The 13,968-nt window shown below is 37.8% G+C and overlaps 1 protein-coding gene across 2 annotated transcripts in view; it reads left to right on the top strand.

Moving 5' to 3' along the window:
- The window catches only part of LOC127426142 (forkhead box protein P4-like), a 162,071-nt gene extending 149,227 nt beyond the window's left edge, over positions 1–12,844 (top strand). For both annotated transcript variants that reach the window (XM_051672709.1, XM_051672711.1), the window contains 4 exons: positions 2,521–2,642; positions 4,126–4,192; positions 7,938–8,110; positions 11,289–12,844. In XM_051672709.1, coding sequence (XP_051528669.1) covers positions 2,521–2,642; positions 4,126–4,192; positions 7,938–8,110; positions 11,289–11,436 — 510 coding nt within the window. In that variant the 3' untranslated portion in view covers positions 11,437–12,844. The remainder of the gene's footprint in view (positions 1–2,520; positions 2,643–4,125; positions 4,193–7,937; positions 8,111–11,288) is intronic.
- The last annotated feature ends 1,124 nt before the right edge of the window (positions 12,845–13,968 follow it).

The following is a 13,968-nucleotide window of genomic DNA, read 5'->3' as shown; positions in this document are numbered from 1 at the left end:
ATGTAGCCTCTGTCAGCGATTTGTGTAATTCTCAGTTTTCCATTAATATCCTCTGCACTTTTCTGTATTTCACAGGAGTAGTTTAATCAGTGATAGTGAATTGAAATTGATAAATATTTGTAACTCACTCTAATCATTTATTTGGGCCTTGTTCTTTTTTTTACAAGAATATTAATGGTTTTGTCTTCTACAGTGGAATATGTTCCCTGGTGTCTGCAGGAAGAATTTCATTTCACTGCTACATGGTACTTCCTTTGATTGAGGCTAAGAGTGTGTAGACTGAGTATTCTGCCTTGTGTCCTTGGCAAGTTGTGTAGTTTTAAGCCCACAGTTGTCCTGGGTTTCCTTTAACGTTGATATGTTGCAAACTGACAATAAAAAGCTGAAGGCAACATGATAATAAAATGTAAACTATTTGCCTTCATAATACATGCTCCTGGTCTTGGAACGGGTTTACATGCACATTCTTACACCGATTATGCTTAAGAAGGCAACAGTGTGTAAGGTCATGTAAATGCTGTAAACAGTTTTCTTTTATCAGGGTAAGGTCATAAACAATTTAAGCATAAACCGTAGTAGATTTATTCCCATTATCCTGATTTCGCATTGCATGTACAGTAAGCACCATTACCAGCATTCTTACTGGCTTATCCAATGTGTGCAAGTGTTATGCGCATTCCTGTTTACGTTTTGACATCAAAAGTCAAGAATAAACAGATGACTTCGTCTCATGTAAACACGGGTTTCTTACTTTTTTTTATTTTTAAAGTTGAGCTTTGATCGTTATCAGTGTATCGTTGCACATGTAAATGCACTCATCATGAACGATTCATTGCTGCATGATATTCCGAAGAAAATACATTTTTCATCAAAATGTAATCAGGGTTGCCACAGTCATAGAAAACCTGGAAAATATCAGGGAATTTTACAAATGCGATTTCCAAGTCTGAAAAATGTCATGAAAATTTCTACGGTGACTATACATGTTTCTAGTTATGCTCTGCTCTAAAATATTTAAAATGCAAGAAATCACTTTTTATGAGTGCAATATCTATAAAATAATCTAAAAAATACTAATGAATAATCATGAACAACTGGAAATGTCATGGAAATACATTGGTTAAAATATGTGGGATCCGGGTGTAATAACCTACTCTGCCTCAGAAACAACTTTCCTTTTCCGCTGACATCATCAACCCCTCTTTTTTGTTAACTCTTCTCTCCAACCACCCACTTTTCACGAACCAATCAACTCCCAAAGGATAAAATAAAGTTCCAGCCTTCATTTGTATTTATTTTTTCTGTTGAATATCATAATACATTATATCACAGTACGGAAGTAAAATATGTTGCGAATGCTGTTTCATGTTGACTTTAAGTTCTACTGTACATGCATCCACTGTAGCTTTTAATTTCCAGGCTTATTAATGTACAGACATGAAGGGGGATCACTGGGGCTGATGAGATGGTAACATGGCGGCTATGGCGTCGTCCTTCTTTGTGTGTGGCACCGTCACTGAAGGCTCCAAAACCCGTCTGACACATGCATCATCTTTCTAATGATGCTGTGCCCCTCAACCTTCTCCTGAGCTGCCACCCCTCCAGTCACTCACACACACATACAGCTAGGCAGGCATTTTGTTTATGTCTGCCAAGGCTGACCCCCTTTAAATTGCTGCTAATGTTTTAACTGGGAGAATTAGTCTTTCATCACGGATGGGAATGCAAATAAAATCGGTGAGGTGGCAGGCTGAAATTGGGGTCATACTCATTTGCAAAACTAAGCATCATCGCTCCTGTGTGGGGAAATTTATTCAAAGGAGGGAGGCCTCGCCTGATTATGGCACTTGTAATTATGGTTAGGAGTGATTCCAGCATCAGCAGTCCCTCCCTCATGGATTCTGAAGAAAAAAAAAGTGTGTCTGAAAAAATACACAGGATTTAATTATACACAAATTAAAATTGGTAATGAAATTGGGCATGAACAAACTACAAATAGCAGATGAAAAGGAAGGGGCCACCCTTGGGGGTGTTATTCTAGATAGTGGCTGTTTAGTGAAATTTAAAATCAAAAAGCAAGGGGTTGGTTCGCTGCTAGTGTGTAGGGTGCATCATTTTCTTTTTTTTTTTTTCAAAGATACTCCCACTGTTATGATGGTGTGGCACCACATTGTCACTTTCCCTCGGTAGAATGTGCACTTAATTGGTTGTGTGTGTCTTTGAGATCGTGTGTGTGTGTGTGTGTGGTTGGTGGAGGGGGAGATGGAGAAAAACGCTCAGTCGACACATCCCTGCCTGAGCCATACAATCTTTTGTGCTCATCATCACGTGCGCTCTTTTAATTAGAAAGCAGGTATAAGATTTATGCCATTATTAAAGGCTGTTTATATCAAAGCTCGCTATAATTGCATTTCCAGCGTTGACAGTGAAGCAGGACCAATTCTGCTTAAGATACCTAGAGCGAAAAGTCAAACCAGAACAGAAAACTGACTTCATCTATGTCTCTTTTTTTTTTCACAGAATGCTGTGCGCCATAACCTGAGTCTGCACAAGTGCTTTGTGCGGGTGGAGAATGTCAAGGGTGCAGTTTGGACCGTGGACGAATTGGAATACCAAAAGAGGAGACCACCAAAGATGACCGGGTATGTAGACTCACACCCTGTGTGCCCACCTGACCTTTGTCACTCAGATGGGTGTCATTAGAAAGAATAGTTTCAGCATGATCACACATGTTGCTTCTGAAAGTTTATGTATCCTGAAATCAACCCCATATTGCCGAATTACTAAGAAGCGCAATAGCCTGTCAGACATTTTTGCATCAATGCAAGCATGAATACATTTCCTTCGAAAAACGGTTTCTGGTCCCGTGGGAACCAGGAACCATTTTCGCTCTAAAATTAAGTTTTAACTCCACTGACGGATGGGTTTAGGGTTGGGATTTGAGTTAGGAGATAGAGTTAATAAAATATTCATTCCTGTTGACTGTATTCCATCATTTACAACTAAAAATCCAACTCATTATTGGGGTCACTCTGTGGACATTTCACCCGGACACTGGAGCTCACATGTGCTCATACGATCGTCAAAATGTCCAGTTTAGGCCACTGGAGGCAGTGATTTTGAAAAAAAAAAACATAAAAGCACCACAAAAGTAGTCCATACCACCATATGTCTTCTGAAGCCACATGATAGCTTTGTGTAATTAACAAACCAATATTTATGTTGTCACTGAAAATCTTCCGCTCTACTGTAGTTCTCAAATTAAATATGGCACCTTTATAACCAGTGTCAATGAAACCAAACCTGACGCGACTAGTGGTTCTGCCGGCACTCTTGGCATTCTTAATGAACATTGCCTGCTGACACTTTCTGAAGCTTTATAGTCTTAAATGGGAGCCTGTATTTAACTGTCCAAATGAGCAAAGTCATACTTAATTTAAAATAACCTGTGTAACGGTGGATTAAAACAGCTGAGGACTATTTATTCAGTGAAAGTCGCAAAAACAGCCTTTATTCCTCTAGCTAAACCATAAGCTTGTAGGTCTGGTCTGTAAGCGAGGCTATAATCGTTATTGGCATGTGTGATTACCCTAATGGGCTTCCCATCATTACCCTATTACTGACTCTCCAGTCAAAAGCACAAAGGTCTCTTTTGTGCCTCGTCTACTTGTATTTGGCATGCGTTTGTGTGTGTTTGTGTGCGTGTGTGTTTTTCCCGTCTGTGTCTACACTGTTTAGGGTACATTGTGAGCAGATGCACAGCAGAAAAGCATGCCTGCTTGCATTTGTACAAACAGATGTTACATGCCGTCTCATGCATTGCCAGAGAGATGACGGCAAATTACCGAGCCGACGGCCTGCTTGCCAGATTTCAGCCTTGTAGCACAGACACAAAAAAGAACAAACAGTAGTGTGTGGCTTTTGTGCAATAAGCTGTGTCAAAATGCTTGTGTTATCCTCCATTGTTTGTACTTTTCTGTTTATCTCGTTTTGAGTGTTTTTCAATGGGTTGGGGAACCTTAACACACATATACTTGCTGAACACACTTTCGTCAGATGTGATAGATTTGTAGTAATCCACACAAGCACTTAATAGTCCTCTCTTTTTCTTTCTTTTCTCCTCAGAAGTCCAACTCTTGTGAAGAATATGATTTCTGGACTGGGATTTGGCTCCCTGAATGCCAGCTATCAGGTGAGTGTGTGTGTGTTTGTGTGTGTTTGTGTGTGTTTGTGTGTGTTTGTGTGTGTGTGTGTGTGTGTGTGTGTGTGTGTGTGTGTGTGTGTGTGTGTGTGTGGGTGGTTTACGAGGAAATATTTTTAGGTAATTACAAGGGTATTATGCTATAAATGTGGTTTATGAGGACATTTCTAATGTCCCCATAATTCAAATCGCTTAAACATACTAAACAATGTTTTTTTGAAAATGTAAAAATGCAGAACATTTTTTGTGAGGGTTAGGTTTATGGTTTGGGTTAGGGAATAGAATCTATAGTTCGTACAGTATAAAAGTCGTTATGTCTATGGAGAGTCCTCATAAGGATAGCCGCACCCACGGGTATGTGTGTGCGTGCGTGCGGGCGCGTACCTTCTGTACATCAGCACACACAATCTCACATGAAAATATCAAGTTATTTAAAAACATTAAATTTCAATTTCAATATAGAATATGCATTTTCCTAGTAATGCTCTTCTAAAAAATGTTTCATTGGCTCAATACTGCTTTTTGGGAAGAGTAAAACTGGCTTTTTTACAAATCAGTCTGAATGATTTATTCAGTGAAAGCCTAGCATGCAATTGTTATCTGCAAGTGTTATCTTTGCATTATAACAGACAAGGATGATGATCCATCCTTCCAGTCGTATGCGAACATGTGTAATTCTTATATTTATATTATGTTATTATATTTAAGAAATATTATATAAAATAAATCGTATATTTAGTTTGAAGTGTTATGGTTATACTTTAAAAACGGTGTTTAAACATTGATGGTTTATTTATTTATTTCTAACTTAGAGATTATTTGAATGATTTTGAATGGTAATTTATCACATCACAGATGCTATCGTCAGAGTGTATGTATGTGTATATACTGTATGTTGAGAGAGATAGATAGGACTTATTCAGGAATGGCTGCTATTACATCTGTTTCTTTACAATGAAATGATCACAAATCGGTTCAAATGATTCATTAGTGAATCAGTCTGAATTTGAATTGTTTAAAAAAAAATAAAAAAATACAGTTATCACAAGACTGGAAAGGTCGTGGAAATTCATTGGTCAAAAAGTGTGGGAATCCTGCCTGGTGCAAGATCAACCGCACAAGGGCACTGAAAACAATTTCCTCATCTAATTAGCTGCTTCTCCCAAACCTCCACTGTTCTCCTCCCTCCAATGCACACACGCTCTCATACAGCTGTATGTGATTTATAGCATCAAATATTTGTCAATGAAGGTCACAGCATAAAATTAGTGTCTGTCCTAGAAAATCCATCTGAAAGCCACGGTGTCACCACAGTTCCCCTGTTCAGATTTCCGAGCCATGTGGGCCGCCCGCCTATCTCTGTATTTTCGATGTTTAAGACTGTTTTTTCCCTAGAATGCTGTGTGATGCGACAGAGATGGATCTAGGAGGTTAGCCTTTGTTCTTGCGTTGTGGTCTGAGTGTTTGAGCCTGTGTGTGGCGCTCTCACTCTCTTTCTGTCAGGTCTGTGACCATCCATCTCCTCACAGGACAAGCACTGACAAACAAACAGCCTAGCTAATCATGGGCACACACACACACACACACACACACACACTCTTCCACCGCCTTGGCCCAGTTTGTCCCGCTCTGACCCCGCAGGCCATCTCTATGGAAATGGAACTGCTCATCCTGAAAAGGCTGCACATAAACTAGCCTTTAACAAAAGAGCAGACACACAGAGGAACTCTGAGGTACACACAACAACTCCCAGAAAGCAAAGAGACAGAGAGAGTATGTGAAAAGTGTTTAGATTTTTTTCAGCACTATTTATCTTGAGTAGGGCATTTTTAAAGGTGAAGTGTGTAATTTCTGCACCACTAGCATCACCAAGGTCTGTCTCTCTCTGTGTCTCTCTTTCGCTTTCTCTGCAGTATAATTTTGGGTATTTACAACAGTTTGAATTGGTATGAGTAGCACATAATAATCTCAGTTTATAAGTGACTGATGGGAGACAATGGAAACCGGCCAGAACAGTTTTCTGATCCACCTTTCCTCATGCATTAAAATATTATTAAGGATAATTACATGTATGAAGAGTTTTATTTACTCATATAGATTTACCATTACTGTCTTGGTCCTTGTTTATTTTGTACTTGTTATACCTTTCTTTGTTTATATATACACAGTACTGTGCAAAAGCTGTAGGCACTTGTGAAAAATCATTTTCATTTTCATCAAAATTTCATTTGTCAATGAACGTCATACAAAGTCCAGTAAACATAAAAAGTTAAATCAATATTTGGTGTGGCCACCTTTGCATTTAAAACCAATTCTCCTAGGTACACCTGGACGCAGTTTTTCTTGGTTGTTGGCAGAGAGGATGTTCCAAGCTTCTTGGAGAATTCGCAACAGTTCTTCTATCTATGTAGGCTGTCTCAGCTGCTTTTGTCTCTTCATGTAATCCCAGACTGACTCGATGTTCAGTGGGGGGCTCTGTGGGGGCAATGCTAGCTGTTGCAGAGCTCCCTGTTCTTCTATTCTATTCTGTTTGTAAAAGGAATGTTCGGGAGTTTAAAATGTATTTTTCCTATTGACACACTAAAGCTGAAGATATATATAACCATCTTAAGACAAATGTTTTTGTGAAACATCTTATGTGCATTTTGCACAGTACTGTATATAAAACTATAAAACTTACATATATATATATGTGTGTGTGTGTGTGTGTGTGTGTGTGTGTGTGTGTGTGTGTGTGTGTGTGTGTGTGTGTGTGTGTGTGTGTGTGTGTGTTAGTTTTAGACCTCTTTGAATTGAAAATCTTGGATTTTTATTTATTTTATTTTTTATCCTGGAAATAAAAATGTTCTGGGGAGTTTGTAAAATTTTATAAAATAAAATTATTACATAAAATAAAGAAGAAATATTTTAGATTTTGCCATATTTTTAAGGTACTAATCAAATAAGCAAATTTGTGACACTGACAACTCTTTTGTACAAAAAGTTCAGATTTCCTTGTTTTTATTGAAGCACACAAGATACATTCTTAAATTTTGCTGGGATGACATGGATCATCATGTCTTGCTCTAATTTGTGGAGTCCATTCCAGATTGAGTGCATGTTGTTATTAAATTAAAATGAGCTTTATACAAATCAATTGAAAATTCATATACATTTTTTTTAAATTGTTACGCTAATAATATCATTGGTAACTATTATTATTATTATTATTATTATTATAAAATAATGCACAATACAAGTATTTTGACAGACTTTTGGAGCTCCCTTTATACTGTATCTCAGCATATTTATTTTTTACTGGTGTTTAAATTCCTTTCCCTCTAAATAAAGACAAGTGAACACATTTTGGAGGATTTACCAAAAAAATTTTAACATGTCCATATTATGTTCTTAAAAGTTTAGCTTTTATTATTCTATAATATTGGGAGAGTTTTACAGATGCTGTTGAGTTTTCCTGCGGGCAGTACAGCATAACATGAGTGTGAGTCAGTGAGCAGTAGGGTCATTTTTGGGTCTGTTGTGTGGAAGGGAGGAGACCCCTAGTGGTGAGACAAAAAATCCTTAAGATCCACTGCAAATCTCTGTTTCCAGATCTCACCATTGTCTGTGTAGTGTAGGGTCCATACATTCTACTACAGGCAACAAGTACTGTTTGTTAATTAAATCTCTCTTGTCTTTTCATAAAAGCTTCATACCTTTCAATTAAACTGAGGTGTATATGTTGATGTGTGTGCAGGCTGCACTTGCGGAGAGCAGTCTTGGTCTTCTGAACAGTCCCTCTCTGATGAGCAACAGCACATGTGCGAGCCTCAACATGCTGCATGTCGGCCACGATGATGTCAGCAGCACAGTTGAACAGGTCAACAGTAACGGCAGCTGCAGCCCTGGCCTCTCTCCACAGCAGTATGGGTAAGACCAGGCAACTAACATTCCACTGATTACTAACTAACTTGCATGGCTGTAGTTTTAGAATCAGAATCAGAATGAGTTTTATTGCCAAGTATGCTTCCACATACAAGGAATTTTTTTTGGTGACAGAAGCTTTCAGTGCACAAACAATACAACAACAAGACAGATAATAAAAAATAGAATAAAAATAAAGAGCGAATATAAATATATGTAGAAATACTCAATAAGACAAAAGTATATATATATAGTATGTACAAATGCAAATCTGTTATATACAGTGCAAGGGAATGTAATGCAGATGAGGTAGAATATGTTAACTAATATAATCGACTAGGTTGTGTATTGCACGTAATTATAGTATAGATTTAACTGTTCATGAAATGGATAGCCTGAGGGGAAAAAACTGTTCTTGTGCCTGGCAGTTCTGGTGCTCAGTGCTCTGTAGCGTCGGCCAGAAGGCAACAGTTCAAAAAGGTAGTGGGCTGGGTGAGTGGGGTCCAGAGTGATTTTACCAGCCCTTCTCCTCACTCTGTAAGTGTACAGTTCTTGAAGGGAGGGCAAGGGACAACCAATAATCCACTCAGCAGTCCGAACTGTCCTTTGTAGTCTTCTGATGTCTGATTTCGTAACTGAACCAAACCAGACAGTTACTGAAGTTCAGAAGACAGACTCAGTGACTGCTGAGTAGAACTGGATTAGCAGCGCTTGTGGCAGGTTGAACTTTCTCAACTGGAGAAGGTACAACCTCTGCTGGGCCTTTTTCACAGTGGAGTCAATGTGGGTCTCCCACTTCAGGTCCTGTGAGATGGTAGTGCCCAGAAACCTGAATGACTCCACTGCTGCCACAGCGCTGTTCAAAATGGTGAGCGGGGTCAATGTTGGGGTGTTCCTTCTAAAGTCCACAATCATATCCACTGTTTTGAGCGTGTTCATCTCCAGGTTGCTATGACTTCACCAGTGAGCCAGCCGTTCAACCTCCCTTTTGTATGCAAACTCATCATCTTGTATGAGGCCGATTACTGTAGTGTCATCTGCAAACTTGAGGAGCTTGTCAGAGGGGTCCTTGGCATTGCAGTCATTGGTATACAGGGAGAAGAGTATTGGGGAGAGCACACATCCCTGGGGGGCACCAGTGCAGATCGTACATGTGCTGGAGGTGAATTTCCCCAGTCTCACTAGCTGCTGCCTATCTGTCAGAAAGCTGGTGATCCACTGACAGATAGACGTGGGAACAGAGAGCTGGGTTAATTTATTCCATGGGAGAGCTGGTATGATGGTGGTGAAAGCCGAACTCAAGTCCACAAAAAGGATCCTTGCATATGTCCCTGGTCTGTCCAGATGCTGCAGGATGTGATTCAATCCCATATTGACTGCATCATCCACAGACCTGTTTACTCTATACACAAACTGAAGGGGATCTAGAAAGGGTCCAGTGATGTCCTTCAGGTGGGCCAACACCAGTCTCTCAAATGACTTCATGACCACAGATGTCAGAGCAACGGGTTTGTAGACATTAAGTCCTTTGATCTTGGGTTTCTTTGGGAAAGGGATGATAGTGGAGTATTTGAAGCAGCAGGGAGCTTCACACTGCTCAGTGATATGTTGAAGATCTGTGTGAAGATGGGGGCCAGCTGGTCAGCACAGGATTTTAGATAAGTGGGTGAAAACACCGTCTGGGTCCGGCACACCTCCTCTGCACAGACCTTAAGTGTAGGTTGAGTTGCAGGAGATGTTGGTGTTTGTATGAAATGAAGGTCAGAGTGGGTGGAGGGTGAGAGACTAGGCTATCTACAAATGTACAGTAAAACACATTCAAGTCATCAGCCAGTTGTTGGTTCCCTACAGTGTTGGGGGATGGTGTCTTGAAGTTAGTAATGTCTTTCAAGCCTCTCCACACTGATGCAGGGTCGTTAGTTGAAAACTTGTTTTTCAGCTTCTCAGAGTAGCTTCTTTTAGCGACTTTAATTTCCTTAGTCAGTGAGTTTTTGGCCTGATTATACAAGATTTTATCCCTGCTTCTGTAAGCATCCTCTTTGGCATGACGAAGCTGTCTGAGTTTTCCTGTAAACCATGGTTTGTCGTTGTTGAACGTTAAATAAGTCCTAGTAGGAATGCACATATCCTCACAGAAACTGATATATGATATCACAGTATTTGTGAGCTCGTCCAGATTGGTGTCTGAAGCTTCAAAAACACTCCAATCAGTGCAGTTAAAGCAGGCTTGTAGTTCCAGCTCTGCTTCATTGGTCCATCTTTTTTACAGTCTTTACTACAGGTTTAGTAATTTATAGTTTTTTACAGGTTTAGTTATTAATAACTTTGTTTCTTTATTAAAGGAATATTCTGGGTTCAATACAAGTTAAGCTCGATCAACAGCATTTGTGGCATTGTGACAAATGTTTTTTACTTGCCCCTCCTTTAAAAAAAAAAAAGCAAAAGTCTGGGTTACAGTGAGGCACTTACAGTGGAAGTGAATGGGGCCAATCCGTAAACGTTAAAATTCTCAATCTTTCAAAAGTATAGACACAAGACATAAATTATATATGCGTTAACATGATTTTAATGTGATAAAATCACTTACAAACCTTTTCTGTGTAAAGTTACAGACGATTTTACAACTTTGTTGCATGACGATGTAATGTCAACAAACCCTAAAACAAGTGTAAAATGACGATTTAAACAACTTTACAACTAAAAAAAGACATGAGTTTGAACAGAAGAATGAATGTAAGTGTTTTATAAAATTATAAGCTTCAAATTTCTGCCTTTAAACCCTCCAAAAATTGGCTCCATTCACTTCCATTGTAAGTGCCTCACTGTAACTCAGAATTTTGCTTTTTTAAAGAAAAGGTGGTGGCTGTTGATTGAGCTTAACTTGTATTGAACCCAGAATATTCCTTTAGAGTAAAGTACAAATCAAGAAAAAAATACAATTTGATTACCCATTCCAAAACTTAAATAATAACATTAATCATATACTTTAAATAAAATGTAAAATACGTTGCAAATTATGGTTCATATACATTCTAGATGAAATTATGTGTTACCTAAAATTCAAGTTAGAACTATTTTTTATGTTGCAAACAAAGTACTTTAATTGCATGATTGAAAAAAGTAAATAAAATATAATAAAAATAATTATAAACAACTGGTTAAAAGTTTTTTTTTTCTGTCTCAGACATCAGGTCCATGTGAAAGAGGAGCCAGCTGAGATGGAGGAGGACAACAGACCAGTGTCCCTCATGGCGTCTGTCACTCAAAACCTGGGCATGCCCTGTGACGAGCGTGACATGGACGAGGAGCTTCCCACAGAGGAGCTGGAGTAAGAGGAAGAAAAATGGTGGAGCTCACTGGCACAGCCCCTCCCTCATATTCAAAGTGTTCAAGTGAGAAAAACAAAGATAATAAAACAACTACAACTTTAAAAACCAAAACAGGGTTAGACCTCATCAGTGCATAATGCAAAAACACACAACATGCTTTTTCCCCCTTCATTTTTATGCTTCCCAAGTCAGTTCCCTCAAAAATGCCCTTTGATGCTCAGAGTAAGTCTGATAGAAGTATGGACTACAATATCTAAAGCTACCGAGGGAAACCTGACAAATTACAACTTAAGCATTTTTTTTTTTTTTTTTTTTTTCAGAAGTCACCTGAGAATTCTCTATTTGAAGTCTTTTTAGCTTTAATTTTGATGTTTTTTGCACCTGAGAACACTGCTTTTCTATGGGATAAACACACAGCGGTGATTTACCTCAGAAAGAAGTTCATATGTCTGAAAAAAGAGGAAAAAGATGACAAACACATCTTTAGAATGACTTAAGCTTTCAGATTTTTGTATTCATTCAAGGGGATGCTGCAAGACTAAGTAACTTTGCGATAACAAAGATACAAGTTCACCACTTTTGACAAAATCAAAGACTGAAACACAACAAGCTGAAAGACTGGCAAAGGCGTCCCTGGCCAGCTGACCAACTTTGACTCATCCCCCCCTCCCACCCCCCATCCCCATCCATGACTGGACTAGATAAACCGGGGAAAGCGTTCTGTCTTGGGGCAGTGTTAACCTCTCTGATCAGACAGTGACTGCCTGCGCTGTACTTATCGTTATCTGATGGTATCGTTATCTGTTCTTTTGTCAAACTCAAAGTAGTAATGTTGCTACCCCCAAAAAAAGGCATATTTCAGGAAAAGGAACGTTGCTGTTGTTCTCCTGTGGTGCTGTTATGACAGCCAGACTGATTATGAGGCATGTGGAGGACCGGCTCAGAGACTTTTAATGACTGTATTGTTGATTATAATATGTGTGCAGTAGCTTTCGATTTCTCTTTCAATTTTGTTTTACTTTCATAGTCATTTATTTCTAAAGGATCAATGTTTTTCATTGTGATGTAATTCAGCTATTATGTGTCTTCTGTTATTGCTTGTTTTTATTTTTTTACATTCTCATCATTCCAGAAAGGGGTTACATTTGGGAGAGAAGTTCCAAAATCCTTAAACTAAAAACTCCACCACAACAATACTTCAAAACTTATCACAGGTAGTTGAGGATAGCACTTACCGTTAAGTGATAGATACCGAAACAAACAGCAAACTAAACCACAGATTAAATCTAACTTTAAAAATCAAGGTGACAAACCACTTAAACATTTCTAAAGCGGAAGGAAGCTAAAACTAAAGAGACAGAGGTTGAATACACAGTGCAGAGCTCCCTGTAAGATCCTGGAAAAAACTTTACAGGCACTCATATCTCTTTTATATATATATATATATATATATATATATATATATATATATATATATATATATATATATATATATATATATATATATATATATATAAATTTGCTTCATTTATTTAAAAATTTTAGTTTAAAAAAAAAAAAAATTCCCAAATTTGAGCCATTTAATAGTTAATTTCAGAATTTTTTTGTAAGAGCCAATTGATATCAGCTGCGATACAAAATATTGCTTTAACATAAAAGATAACACAGTCACAGAATACCTCAAACCACAGTGTTTGCCCCTCACTGTGTTATTACAAAGGGGATTTTACTGTGGCTAACCAACATGGTGACTTTCTCATTATCAGTTTAAAGTTCTATAGTTATTAGATATATAAAAAGTTATTTGCAATTCACTGTGTGAGTAGAAAGTGTCTAATTAGCATGTGAGATTTAACTTTCAATGAACTTTAGAAAAGAAAACTTCTCAGTAGTGCCATGCCAAATTCCAAGTTTTAATTTAATATATGTTGCTGTTTTAGTTTTCCCTATTTTACTTTTGTTACAGGTAACCAAAGAGATATTTAGTAAACCAAAAAACTCTTTTTTTTATTTATCGTTTCTTCTTCCTAAAGAACTGGCCAAAATAACACAAACACGTCATTTATATATATATATATATATATATATATATATATATATATATATATATATATATATATATATATATATATATGTATGTTTTTTTTTTCTTTTTTAGTTGAATTGTTTGTTTTTTACTTACACTACAGAGCATTCCAAAAACCAAAGTGTAAAACGCAAATGCTTTTTTCTTTTTCTTTTTTTTTTTTTCCAAAAAAAGGAGAGAACTGTTTAAATATACGTTAACCTAATGAGTTATTAACACTACACTGAAGGCCAAAAAACACGAACTAAAAAGGAAGCAAAAAAGCAGTATTAACAAGCCTCTTGTAGTTCCTTAGTCAATGTACAAAGCACTTATGATCTGAGGAAGAAAGCTCTCTACCCCATCTTGTGCTCAGGCGATTGCAGTGTTCAGATCGCAGTCTTAGAGAAGATTGCAAAGGACTTGACATGCAAAAGGCACTAATAACAGTGATGTACTTTTATGTGACA

This window comes from Myxocyprinus asiaticus, chromosome 35, assembly GCF_019703515.2.
Source record: "Myxocyprinus asiaticus isolate MX2 ecotype Aquarium Trade chromosome 35, UBuf_Myxa_2, whole genome shotgun sequence".
Lineage (NCBI taxonomy): Eukaryota > Metazoa > Chordata > Actinopteri > Cypriniformes > Catostomidae > Myxocyprinus > Myxocyprinus asiaticus.
Note: the sequence above shows the minus strand (reverse complement) of the source record. Positions and strands in the feature narration are given on the sequence as shown.